This window comes from Schistocerca gregaria, chromosome X (genome assembly GCF_023897955.1).
Source record: "Schistocerca gregaria isolate iqSchGreg1 chromosome X, iqSchGreg1.2, whole genome shotgun sequence".
Taxonomy (NCBI): domain Eukaryota; kingdom Metazoa; phylum Arthropoda; class Insecta; order Orthoptera; family Acrididae; genus Schistocerca; species Schistocerca gregaria.
Window position 1 is genome coordinate 750,855,243 of NC_064931.1, and position 12,956 is coordinate 750,868,198.

General features: G+C 37.5%; 1 protein-coding gene across 4 annotated transcripts in view; it reads left to right on the forward strand.

The window, feature by feature from the left end:
- Positions 1-12,956, forward strand: part of LOC126299431 (rho GTPase-activating protein 39) — a 319,731-nt gene that overhangs the window by 151,349 nt on the left and 155,426 nt on the right. For all 4 annotated transcript variants that reach the window (XM_049991331.1, XM_049991333.1, XM_049991330.1 and 1 more), the window contains exon 3: positions 9,220-9,358. In XM_049991331.1, the coding sequence (XP_049847288.1) occupies positions 9,220-9,358 (139 nt within the window). The remainder of the gene's footprint in view (positions 1-9,219; positions 9,359-12,956) is intronic.

The window sequence follows — 12,956 nt, forward strand, 5'->3', positions numbered from 1 at the left end:
ACGGGGGCTTCCACAAAGATCTTAATACTTGAAATCAGTTTGTTGACATTTGGAAACAAGTTTCATATCTTTTTTGACACAATGTGAAGCCAATGTGCTACACAGGTTGCATGAAGCATGTTTTGCAGTAGCACTTTTAAAGTTGTCCCAATCTTTTTTCATGTATGGTACAGAATCTAAGATGAAAAGTAATACATTAATTTACTGAAAATTTCTTCAGGCCACAATAACTGTAATGAACTGATAAGTAACTATGCGACAATTGGATTGTTAACTTTTCCCAGACACTCTGTTGCAAGCAGGAATGCTATTATTGATTCATCTTCTGAAGGATGTAACAGTCCAACAGTGACTGGCTGAAGGATGTAACAGTCCAACAGTGACTGGCAATACCGGGTGGCTATATATAAACTTTCCCTGTTTAACATATTGTAATATGGAAACTAATTACTGTACAAGTACCAAACTTGGAAGCATTAATGTCCAGAGTATGGGGTACATGATATCCATGTGCCACAGCGCCACGGTCTAGTTACAACTATGGCCACCAGGTGCCGTAATCAGTCATCGTGATACATAGTCTCACACACCTGACCAGTCATAGTGCACTTGTTGATGTGTTAACATGAGCTTCGACAAAAGGAGAAGGGCATTATTGGCGAAATTCTATTATCAAAACAACAGTAATGCTCCAGCTGCACTTCGAAAATATCGGCTGCTGAAAGGATTACAGAAGGGTCCTCTTTCTCCACCTGCTGTGTGGAGCATGATGAAGTAATTCGAATCAACTGGAGAACTGGCCGTCACTCTGGGAAGAGGTTGATGACCGGTTGCACCATAGGTGTTTGATGATATTGCTGTTGCTGTGGCAGACAAAGCTGTGTACAGTTACCAATCATGAGGCAGTGCGCATGTTGTGTCACGACAGTTGGAACATCCTATTGTCTGCTGTACAGAAGATGCTTCGAGCAATTCTCAAATGGTGTTTGTACAAGATCCATATTGTACAGCATCTTGCACCACAGGGTGCATGACGACATGTTGTCTTCGCTCTCCACTTTCTTACAAGGATTTAAGTTGACGAGGGCTGGCCCTGGACCACCCTATGGACAGACGAAGCTCATTTTTCTTGGATGGATGAGGTAAACACACAGAATTGCTGTGTGTGAGGACCTTCACCTCCAGTCTGTGTGAAGTTCCTCTGTATGGTGAACGTATCACAGTATAGTGTGGCTTAATGTCTACCTTCATAATTGGTCCATTCTTTTTTGAACAGGTTGGCACTCAACGACCAAGGACGTGTAGTGTGACTGGCCAACGTTACTGTGATATGCTTCACCAGCATGTCATACCTGCCCTACAGGAGAGAGATGCATTGAACTCAACAGTTTTCATGCAAGATGGGGTCCCACTGCACATTGGTTGTGAAGCTCACTTGTTTCTCTGAAACACATTTCGAAATGATCGAATTATCAGCCAATCGTTTCCAAATGCTTGGCTGGCACGGTCACCTGATCCTACTCCCTGTGATTTCTGGTTGTGGGGCTACCTGAAGGACAGGGTTTACCAGGGGAATGTGTACACATGTGCTGATCTGAAGCGTAGTATATCAAGAGAGGTAGTCAGCATAGCTATGGACATGCTTTGTTGTGCTGTGCAGAAGCAGTCCTGTACTTTCAGACTCTTATGGGCACCATATTTGAGCCCCTTTTGTAGCAGTAATGGTACTGGTATGTAATGGCATGATATACCATAGCAGCACATTAAAAGTGTTTCAATTGAATTGATTCTGCATTATTTCTCTTCCCCATGTCCTTGATATTAATGCTACCAAGTTTGATACTTGTACGGTAATTAGTTTTGGTGTTATAATGTGATAAATAGGGAAAGTGTAATTATAACCAGCTGGTACTACCCGTAGGTCATTTGACTTGTCAATTGAAATCCAAATCTCTTTATCTTTTACTTATTCATTGTTGATGATTTTCATTACTTCATCATAACATTCACTTGAGTAATTTTTTTGCAAACTTTACTCTAGGATTCTGTAGTTTCCACAAAGAGAATCCTACTCCGTTAAAAGCATTACACAAGTTGAATCCAAGTTGTGATTTTAACCTAACCTAACCTAACCTAACCTAACCTAACCTAACCTAAATGTTGCAGTTGCCGTTGAAAGCAAAGAAAGCTTCTTCCTACTAGCCTTGGGTTTGAGTGTACTAATATATTGAGAAATGAAATATTTCTTTCTGTAGCACACTGACTGCATTCATATTTTGCACAGAAGAATTTTACCATCAGGAGATACTAGTAACCATGCACAACAAATATAAAAAAAGGCAGAAGAACGCAACATATGATTGTGGTATTTCAGTGACAGAGATGTACATCGTACAAATTGATATTCAAATTGAAGATAGATTTATCACATTAAAAAGGCATTCTGCCAAAGTTAGGGTCTCTGGCTATTGCATTATTTCTCATACACATAATGAGTGTGTTGTCATTGCTGGAGCTGTATCCCACACCGTTGAGCCATCAGTTGTAAAAAAAAAAAAAAAAAAAAGAATAATCTGTTGATGACAGTTAGGAATTGTATAGAAGTTGTGACACCTATCGCTCACATCTAGCTGATCTTCTGTACAGTCCCTTGTGCAGCATGTGGTCTTCTATTATCTTGAAGCAAATTGGTGTCCTTTGCATTTAACTGTGGCCTCTTTGCTCAGAAAGTATTTTGCGGCTTGAGCAAGAATAAATGGTACGGTTCTGTGGTGTTATTTGTGCCTAATTTATCAGTGATTATATATACACTGTGATTGTTGATATTGTATCTGAAGTTTGACATTCCCAGAGGCTAAAATTTAGACACATTTGAAGCTACCAAAAAACACGATTTTGATTAATGGTAGCTGTTGCTAATGTAAGCTGTTCAAAGAATCAATGTTGTTCAGTTGTTCTCCTATTCACAGCATTGCAGAGGAAACCAAACACTGCGCTTTGACATGGTAAAGTTTTACGTTGATCATCCATAGTGTCATACCGCAAGAACAGGAAACGATGTTTAGGTGTAGATTAAGTGTGAAAAAAATAATCCTATAAAATTTCAGTTTCCTGGCTTGCACCATTAAGAATGTACACTGCTTTCGGATTACCTTCTGGTATCTCTGTTACTTAAGTAAGATAATAATTATTGACTTAATGAAAAGCATTTGTTGAATAAAAGAAATGCCTGTCTTTCACAGCTTCTTGTGAAATCGTGGAAAAGACCTCAAGAAGCGGGATGGTTGTAGTTGGATTGCGAAACAGAGGTAGTGATATCAGATATTGGATTGCAAGGTGTACCCAGGAGAATTTGTACATTGTCAGCAGGGCAGTTGGACATCGTTTGATGGACTAGCAGTAAAGATAGAGTTGACTGTAGCATAATGCAGCTCTCAGATATTACGTCCAGTGTGACTCTTGACTTCGTGCAGGGATTAAAAACCCCTTTTTGAGCTCATGCATGGCAGGCACATTGTCCATTAGCCATTGCAACATTTATTCTTACAGTATGCTGCAGTCATCCCCCATGACTAACTATTTTTCCTCCCTACTCGTAAACCATGGGAGGTTCTTTGATGTGGACTGTGCGGACATGGGTATTCTGATTTTGGTCGCTCTTCCAGCTCCTTGGGGAAAAAAACTTCTTTCGCCTCATGTCCTGAGAACAGCCAGAGGCTGAAAGGGGTGTGGAGGAAAGTTCTAGAAACCCACCCAGACATTTCCAAAATGGAACTGAAATCCCCCAAACAAAGTAAGAGGAAAGAAGAAACTGAAGGGAAAGACTGCTCCAATAATCCCAGCGACTCTGCGTGTCCCCATTATCATATATAGAAATATACAAATTGACAACAGTCCCTGACAACAGGTGATACTGGCTTACATTGAATATTCACATAAATTATCACCATTTATTCTCATCCCCCCTACCCCTTAAATGCACACAGTGATTAAAAAGTAGAACTGCATCAGCTACTTCTACCATCCCACTGAACTTGGAACACTTAGTAGCACTCCACGCAGCAGTTGCTGTAGCTCCACAGGAAATCCAATGCACAGTGGACTAATCTTCTATTTTCAAACATTGTAAAGTATATGACAAAAATCAAGCTGATACGGTACGGCATTGAGTGGAGTTAGCACATTGATCCACAAGACGAATTTTTATGAAGAGGTTCCGCTCAGTACTTCATTGGAAGCAGTAACTGAATCTACATGAACACACATTGATCTTAGGCTCTGTAGAATTTATCTACCTCCACGTGGGTCACACACCAGCTGATCACAGATTTGATCCTGCAACTAATTCCACTCCTATTCATTCTAGGGGATTTTAATGCTCACAATTCTTTGTGAGGCAGTTCAGAATTCTCTCTGTGAGACAGTATAGGCTTCTAGTACAGGTATTTTTTTGGTTTCATCTTTGTGTTTTAAACTCAAGCCTCCCACACCTTTTAGCCCAACATATGGTATGTTCTTGGCTATTGATCTCTAACTGTGTACCCCTAGCTTTCCCCTGTCCATTTGCTAGTAGTTGCATAATGATTTATGAGAGTGATCATTCCTGATCATTATTTCTTTGCTAGACTGATACCCATCAGAAAGCCCTTCGTGCAGGAATTTAAAGACTCCTAAATAACATAGATCCACTATTTCCCTAAACCTTCAATTTCCCTGTCATTGAGAAAGTGAAGTTATCCTCTGACACACTACTGCTGTGATATTACAGATGACAAAAGCGGCAATCCCTCTCTCTTCAGGGCCTTTCTACCAGAATTGTATGCCACGGTAGACCCATGAAATAGCTGCAGTTATTAAAAATCTCAGAATGGCACTTAATCAATTTAAACATATCTATTGAGGGGTACCCTTATCACCTTCAAAAGGCTCTGAACCAGGCCCACTATCTAATTAAAAAGCACAAGAAGTAATGTTTGGAAACATTTGTAACCACCACTGCAGCTCTGACCTCCTCCTCTCAGTTATGGAACAAATTATGCTGTATTTACAGGCACCAGTTATCATATAGTGTCCTTGAAAGCTATCAGGATGGCACCAGTCAACCTGGCATCACCATGATTGCTGAACAAATAACAGTTGTTCTCTGTACAGGCTTCAGTATCAGAAAGTTACCCACCTGCCTTCAATCTCCATAGAAGAAAATAAATTCTCAACCCTCAGAAGCATACAGTCAATAGGTACTCCTCAGCGCCCCAGCAGAATACATACATAATATTCTTACACTTTTTAAATGCATCTGGCATGAACGTGAGTCCCCCACCCAATGGACGGCTGTATCACCCTGTTTGTTCTACAAATGTTTTGAACGTATGGTGAATGGATGATTTATATCAGGGATGGCCAAGAGATTTCAGCTTGCAGGTCATACCTGGGCCCGGGTGCCGAAGTCCTGAGCCTCACACCACATTTCCCCCACTGCCACGCCACACTGTCTGGGCACGAGGAGGGGGAGAGGGAAAAACAGTGTACATGCCACATTTACATGGATGGCAGTACAGTCGGAATGCATATGACTTGCTTTTATATTTCATATTGTCCAACAACATAGATCACAAACAAAGCAAGTTTTCAGTATTAATTATTTTTGGTGTGCTGAAGACATAATTTATCTGGTACAGACTGTTGGCATACAGACAGATGCAGACAATTTCACAGAGTTTCACATTCAAGTTACTACACAATTGTGACTTATTTAGTTTTATGATTGAAAAAAGGCCTTTCACAAAATATGTCTATTGAAATATCACAAAATAAATCTCGGGTGAACAGCCTGGTATGAGTGTGCATAGGACACAATATTTCGGGAATCGACCACGTTGCCATCATCACCTGATGACGGCAATGTGGTTGATTGCCAAAATATTTTGTCCTATGCACACTCATACCAGGCTGTTCACCCGAGATTTATTTCATCATAAAATACGTATGGAGAAATTTAAGAATCTTATTGAAATACTTTAACACTCCTACAATCTCATTATGGAGACTTGGGAAACCTACTTTAGAAAAGCAATATGGACTGTTTTAATGCAAAATTGTTGTAATTAATACTGGAATTATATGTAAATTGAAGGTGGATCACTGCTGTCAGCTGCAGCAGGACATTAAGCGGAATCATTGGTGATGAGTGTAAAGCAGTCAAATAAAAATACTGGAATTACCTTGCAGGTCAATCAGTTACATCTACACAGGCAAATGGTCTCAAAAACAGCTCAAAAACAATTGTAAGACTGACAGTATCCTCAAAACCTTTATAAAACTATCATTGTAATTCTTGCATGGCTACAATGAATTTATCAAATCTCGTGCTTTCCTTAATGCCAGTGAGCTTAGGAAACTGGATTTTCTTTGTCAGAGTTTTCCTTTTAAATGCATCACCATCAAATCAGAAAGTAGTTACCTTGCAGTGTCTTACCGTGGACAGTGTGCAGTCAAGTCCATTTGAAATGCAAAGTCTGCAATGCATTCTGGATATTCTAATTTTCGTTCCTGCACTCCTTTTTCCTTCATGAATTCAACAATAACAAGATTTTGTTCCAGGCATGCCCCTTGAATTAACCAATGCACTTTGCAGTAATGTATGAAATCTCCATACTCTTCATTCATTTCCATTGAAAACTGTTGCAAATGAAAATGGAATAATGGGCGTGACTTCATAAATTTTACTATTCATGCCACCAATTTCTTCAAGTGTTCCATGCCTGGAAATTCAGCACCAAGTGCTTTTCGATGTACAGAACAATGAATCCAATCTGTCAGTTTTTTTAATTTTTTGCTCTTTCATTGTCATCTAAAAGTTTATATTCCTTCTGAGTGGTACTATAATGTTGTTTCATAGCAAATGAGCACTACCCATCGCTTATGCAAACTGAGAATTCTCATCCGTCTCTTCTGTCATTCCCATTCATTTTAAAGGATTGTGACAGTAGATTGTTAAACTGCCTCTTTTGCTGCAAATAGCCACTGGACCATTGATAGGCTGGGCCTTGGACTGCACACGTGAAGTCTTATCTTGCTGTCTTTGGCCCTGATTTAGATGGACTATCAAGGTTCGGAGACTTCTATCTAAATTTCACTGTAGGTTTTCTCTGGACTCCTGGCCATGTCGCACTCACAGGAAACTGGTGTTGCTGATCATTTGGACAAGGAGGGTATCAGAAAGAATGTCCTAGAATTGTAGACATCAGCCCTTACTTGTGGAAGACCCTATCCTAACAACTTTTAGTACCATGGAATTGTAGCCCATATGCTCTTTCCATTTTTGTGGTCTGATTACCTATCACAGCCTTTTCCAGTCCATTTTCTGTTACGGTCTCAGCAAGGTAATTGACTTTCTTTACCCTCATTATTTGGTCTAGATCTGTTTCAAGGAATTTCAGTGTATATTTGTCATTCAACATGAATTTAGTCTTTTTGAGATCCTCAGCCCCTGTTCTGCTTGTGACCCTTTGTGGGTGGCTGATATGGATGCTCGCTTCCTCTGGGCTTTCTGAGAGTATCCCAGAGTTATTCACAAAGGGCAGGTTTTAATTCCTTCTGATTTCTTCCCTAAGAAGATCAGGCATATTACCACAAACTGAAACAGAAAAATATGTAACTTTTCGTAATAAGTGTTAAAAGTGCATATTTCGTGTTCAAAATAAAAATGTAAGAAAAACATAAGAAAGCACGTCCGTTATCCTACAACCTTTCTTTTTCTTTCCTTAACTAGTGTTCAAATTGTCAGCCCCCAAAAGAGTATATTCATGACATCACTGACCAGCACAAAATACAAGAATATTTTTATTGTCAAAAAAAGCTAATTTTGAGAATTCTTTTCAACAGTAGTTTTTTCCCATGTTATCATTTGAAATTCTGAAATAAGAGTTTATTTCCTCCATTTTACAGCAGCTTTCAGGTAGCGCAAGGTTCGCCATTCTCTTCTCCTTATTGGTTTATGTAAAATGTATTTTACAATAAGAGGACCAAAACATCCTTTCTGAGAAAAAGTGCCTGTATGGGTAGATATGAAGCAGCCTCTGTATTCAGCCTCTTGCTAACTTAACATGCATCTGCTGTAACTTTGCAAGTTAAATTGCAACTAATCTGTGAATGGAATGAGCTTCCATTGAGCTATTGTCATGTGTACACATTTGAATTTTTGCTGCAAAAATACTTCCTCGTTAACAAGTGATGCACAGTTCACACAAGGCTGGTTGCTTTGCATACATACCACTTGTATGAAACCTTCTGTGCACAACATTCAGTGATGATGTAATTTCATATTATTGTCTTTTGTAATAATAATAAAGTGCTGTGTGGCTTCCAGTCTGGTTTGAGTTTTGATTAGGGCTTTAGTGTCACTTTTGCCACTTATTTATTCAAACATCAACTTATTTGGCCTCATGTGGCAGAGCAGACTTTACCTGACTCTGGGCCTGTACAGATTGTTTCCATCAGTTCCCAAACTTAGCTAGGAAACAATGCAGTGTGCGATAGCAGTATAGCATTGTAGTAGACATGGTGAACACAGTGTTGATTCCAATGTGTTGCGTGCTGTGCATGACAGAGGAGAGGCTTGTTTCCCCTCACACCTATCTGCCAATGTATCAGGGGTAAGAGTTTTATTATGCTCCTGGCATCCCCCATAATGTCAAGTTACATTATGGATATAGTAAATGGTACTAATAGATTTGATTAATTGAAATTCACAGAGGGATCTCCTCCATATGACACTAGAATTTCTGCTCCATCTCTCTTAATGATTATAGAACTTTTAATCAATAATTATGTATTTGTTATCAAGACAGATTGATTTTGATTTTGGTACTAAACTATTTCTCTCCATCTGTCTCCCCTTTTGTTTGCATGGGGTGGTGGCATTATGAATTTCCTGCTAAAGTGAATGCTCTGTATGTTTAATATGTTTTAAAATATTGGAGCATTGAGTTATCAGTAGCATCTTGAAACAGAGACCAAAAAGATGGTTTCTATAAATAAAGTGTGTGGGTTTGGCTGTGATGAAATGATTAATGTCATAATATGTTAGCAGCCATATGTTAACACTTCAGTTTTGATACACTAATGGTGTACAAACATTATTTATCTATTATCTTGTTTTATTTGTCTCTGAATGTAAATATTAACCTCAACTTTGTCTGTGTTTTTCTTTCATTTTAGTAAAAAGACTGACAACAATCAATGGTGGGAGCTGTTTGATCAGAATACATCGAGGTTTTACTACTATAATGCAACTTCTCAAAAGACTGTGTGGCACAGGCCTCAGAACTGTGACATAATTCCTTTGGCAAAACTGCAGGTATGTTATTCAGAAAAAGTGTGGAAAATACTAGGGGATTTGATTTTTTGTTATAATTATAAAGAGCTTTAAATTAACTTTTCTTTGACAGCTATTACAGTAAAATGAAGTTATTTCAGCTGTAAGTCTGCTTCTTCAACAACAGAGGTTTTATTGAACACCAGTTAAGTACAAATAAATTATAGAATCTAATAGATCCTGATTCTTCTTGAATGAACAGAAGCAAAAGTTTGTTGAGACAATTTGTTTTGGCCCTCAAAGTACTCTGGAGAACACTATTAAGTTTGTCCAGTTGGAAAACATTTGGATACAAACCACTCTCTTGGTGTGTGGACACGCTGTCGGTTCACTCACATAAGGCACAACATGTGGTCAAATGGAAAGTGGAGACAGCACCCAGTAAGTGCAAATTAAACATTGGCAGCATGGAGTAATGAAGTCCGAATCAGTGACCAGAAAATAACGGAGTATCGCAAGGTTGTCGTGAATAAATCCACTGGAGAGCATGTGGTACACATCAGTGAACTGAGACAAGGGACACTGAGGTGGTCTATGATAGTCCTAAAATGTGGTACTGTTGTTTATCCACAGGACCTGGCATTAGTGGATGTATAGCTCTTTGCCCAGCCTAGCGACCTTGGTGGATGTGTGTGTAATTATATTGATTGATCCATTGATATGTCACGTGTGATTATTAGTTATTATTCCCCTTTTGGCTGTTTGATTATTACCAATGGCCTAGACTGCAAATTCTGGCAGTTTTAAAACTGAAGTCTTCAAATGCCAATTGAGGCAGATGAACTGTAATATCTGCCCACAGTTGTGTTGTATGTTCCATAAATATGCTGACTATAGTTTTATGATGTTTAGTTGTCAAAAGCATTTCCATAACTTTTATTCGGAATAACCTCTCTTTGATTTAATTCTGGAACTCAGTGTTCAAGTTATTAAGTAATTGAATTTTAAGAAAACATTTTTCATGATGAGCTTCAGCTGCTCATTCGAAACTGATCAAATGTCTTCTTGGCAAATCGAAACCAAATGTGGAGTTCTCATCTGCCATATTGTTTTAATGACAATGAAGGTTCATTTCTGCCCACACTACTTCAGACTAGGGAATATTCCCAGGTGTAAATAAATGACATTACTTGGCGGGTATCTAGAGGGGTCAAAATAATGCTACACATAGTTTTCATTTTTGCTCAGTTTCACTTTTAAGGGACAGAAAACACACTGAAAGGTAATTTAGCATATGAGGGTTAGAGGGAATGTCTTTGAAGCCATGAAATATATATAAAAAAGTTTCATATGTAAGTTGAAATGTATTTAATGATCTTGAAAACTGTATAATCAGCTTTTGTAGTAATTTGAAATTTCGCAGAATGCCCCACCACCTTGAATTAATTTTGCAAATTGAAAACTTTTCTTACAACACAAATTAAAGCAGCTTTTGTGCCATTGTCCTTGTGTAATAAAGCTGGTTTATGAAATTCCATTTTTGGAAAACCAGTTGTACCCAATGTGCTGTTGGAGTAATGTCAACGGAACTAATTAAAATATAAAAACATTCATTATTATTATTATTATTATTATTATTATTATTATTATTATCATTCCAATTATTTGTTTTACTTACTTTTGTTTTATATTTTACATTGTTATTTTACATTTTAAATTCATGTTTTTTTTAGTTTACTGTTTCATGTGCATGAAAATAATAAATAACTCCTTATTATGGTACAAAATCATCACAGTAATGATATTCTGTATAAAAAAAACCTTAAAACATAACCTTTTTTTTACGCCATGTGCATAAAATGAGAAAGATTTCTTCATATAATACATGTGACGGACAACACAATATAAAACAAAATTCAGTATGATTCTCAAATTGTGCTTGGCAATCCTCTAAATATTCTGATTTGTAGGAGACACATTTCAGTACATCGGAGAACCTGAGCAAAGCAAATTGATTGTGTATTAGTGACTGCAGCTTGATTATATTGTTCAAGTAGAGACTGACATCATAATCATTCAGCAGAACTAGCTCTGAAAATCTTGTCACAAACTTCTTCCAACACTGAAAGCCATTTGTGTCCAATGACTGTACTTATCCCGTCGAGCGTTTTAGGATCACCAGATGAAAAAGTTCCTTGTCCTCAGGTAAGATGCTCAAAATGGCTCTTTCACACAGGCCACGGCAAGAATCTAACAATATACAGATTTTTGCCCTGCACTGGGAAAGAAACCTTCTGTCAAATATCTTTTGACGTGGCCAGATGTTAGTTTATGGTATGTTGATACCTACACAAGAACATTTGGGCTTCAAAAAGAGATGCTCGAATTCTTGGTCAAAACATTCCATTAGTTTCTTTCAAAACTGTGAGAAGGGGCAGGGGGCGGGGAGGGGGAGGTGGGGGTTACAAATCAGGCACTACAATTTGCTGCTGAATATTGTTTTATATTGTGTTGCCTATCATGTGTATTACTGAAGAAATTTCACTCATTTTTATGTGCATTGTGTAAAAAACCTTATGCTTTAAGCATTTCTTTAAATGAGTTACTTATGGGAACAGTAAACTAAACTAAAAAATAAATTTAAAACATAAAATAGCGATTTAAACTATTAAAAAAATAAGTAAAACAAATAATTAGAATAATAATGAATATTTGCATATGCATGAAAAAAGTTATGTCATTTTTTAACTTTTTAGCTTCAGCTTCAACTGAAAAAAATATGTTTTACGTTAATACTCATAATACCAGCACTATTCACAAATGGTGCTCTGAAACAAGAAATGTTTGTTGGCAGAGTTGTACTGACAAGGCATTGTATGCATAATCTTACTATTGTTTCTTATTGTCTTTTAGGATATTCTTTTTTATTTCAGAGGACCACTGCAGCACTATCAATGTGATAATGAAACATGCTATTCTCTTATGTAAATAATGACTAAATTTGTTTACAATTATAATAATGACAAATAATGTTTATATGTAAGATGTTAATTACAAATTACTTTTGAAGGACGTTTTATGATAACAGCATATCGCATCCATAGTTCAGTAGTGGGGAGATGTTACAAATAATTTTGTATTTTCTTAGAGATATCAGGAGGTGTTTAATGTCATTTCCAACAAATGAAAAATGGAATTTCAGCTAGTTAGTCAGTATTATTCAAGTATGTGACTTTCTCCATGTTTGACATGTCAAATAGATTTTTGACAGGCTATTAACCAAATGTACCACACAAATGGTTTTTTTTTTCTCAGAATACTAGTAATACTTAACAAGTTGATCATGGATTTTGCTTCAGACTGTATATAAACTTCATGAACTCATGTGACTCTTCAGGCTTTCCTAGCTGCTCAGTTGAATATATGAAGCTCAGATTACATTGTGTAACTTCCAAATTTCTCAGAAGCAACTGGTCAACATGATCATGTAGTTGCTGCTGGTTGCAACTGGCAATTAGTTACTGCTGCTACTTGCCAGCAGTAACCAAGTGATGGTGCCGAGCAGCACTAATCTTGATGAAATGTTGTGGTATTTACATAATGTGATCTGGTGTCACAGAGCTATATCTTCCTCATGAAG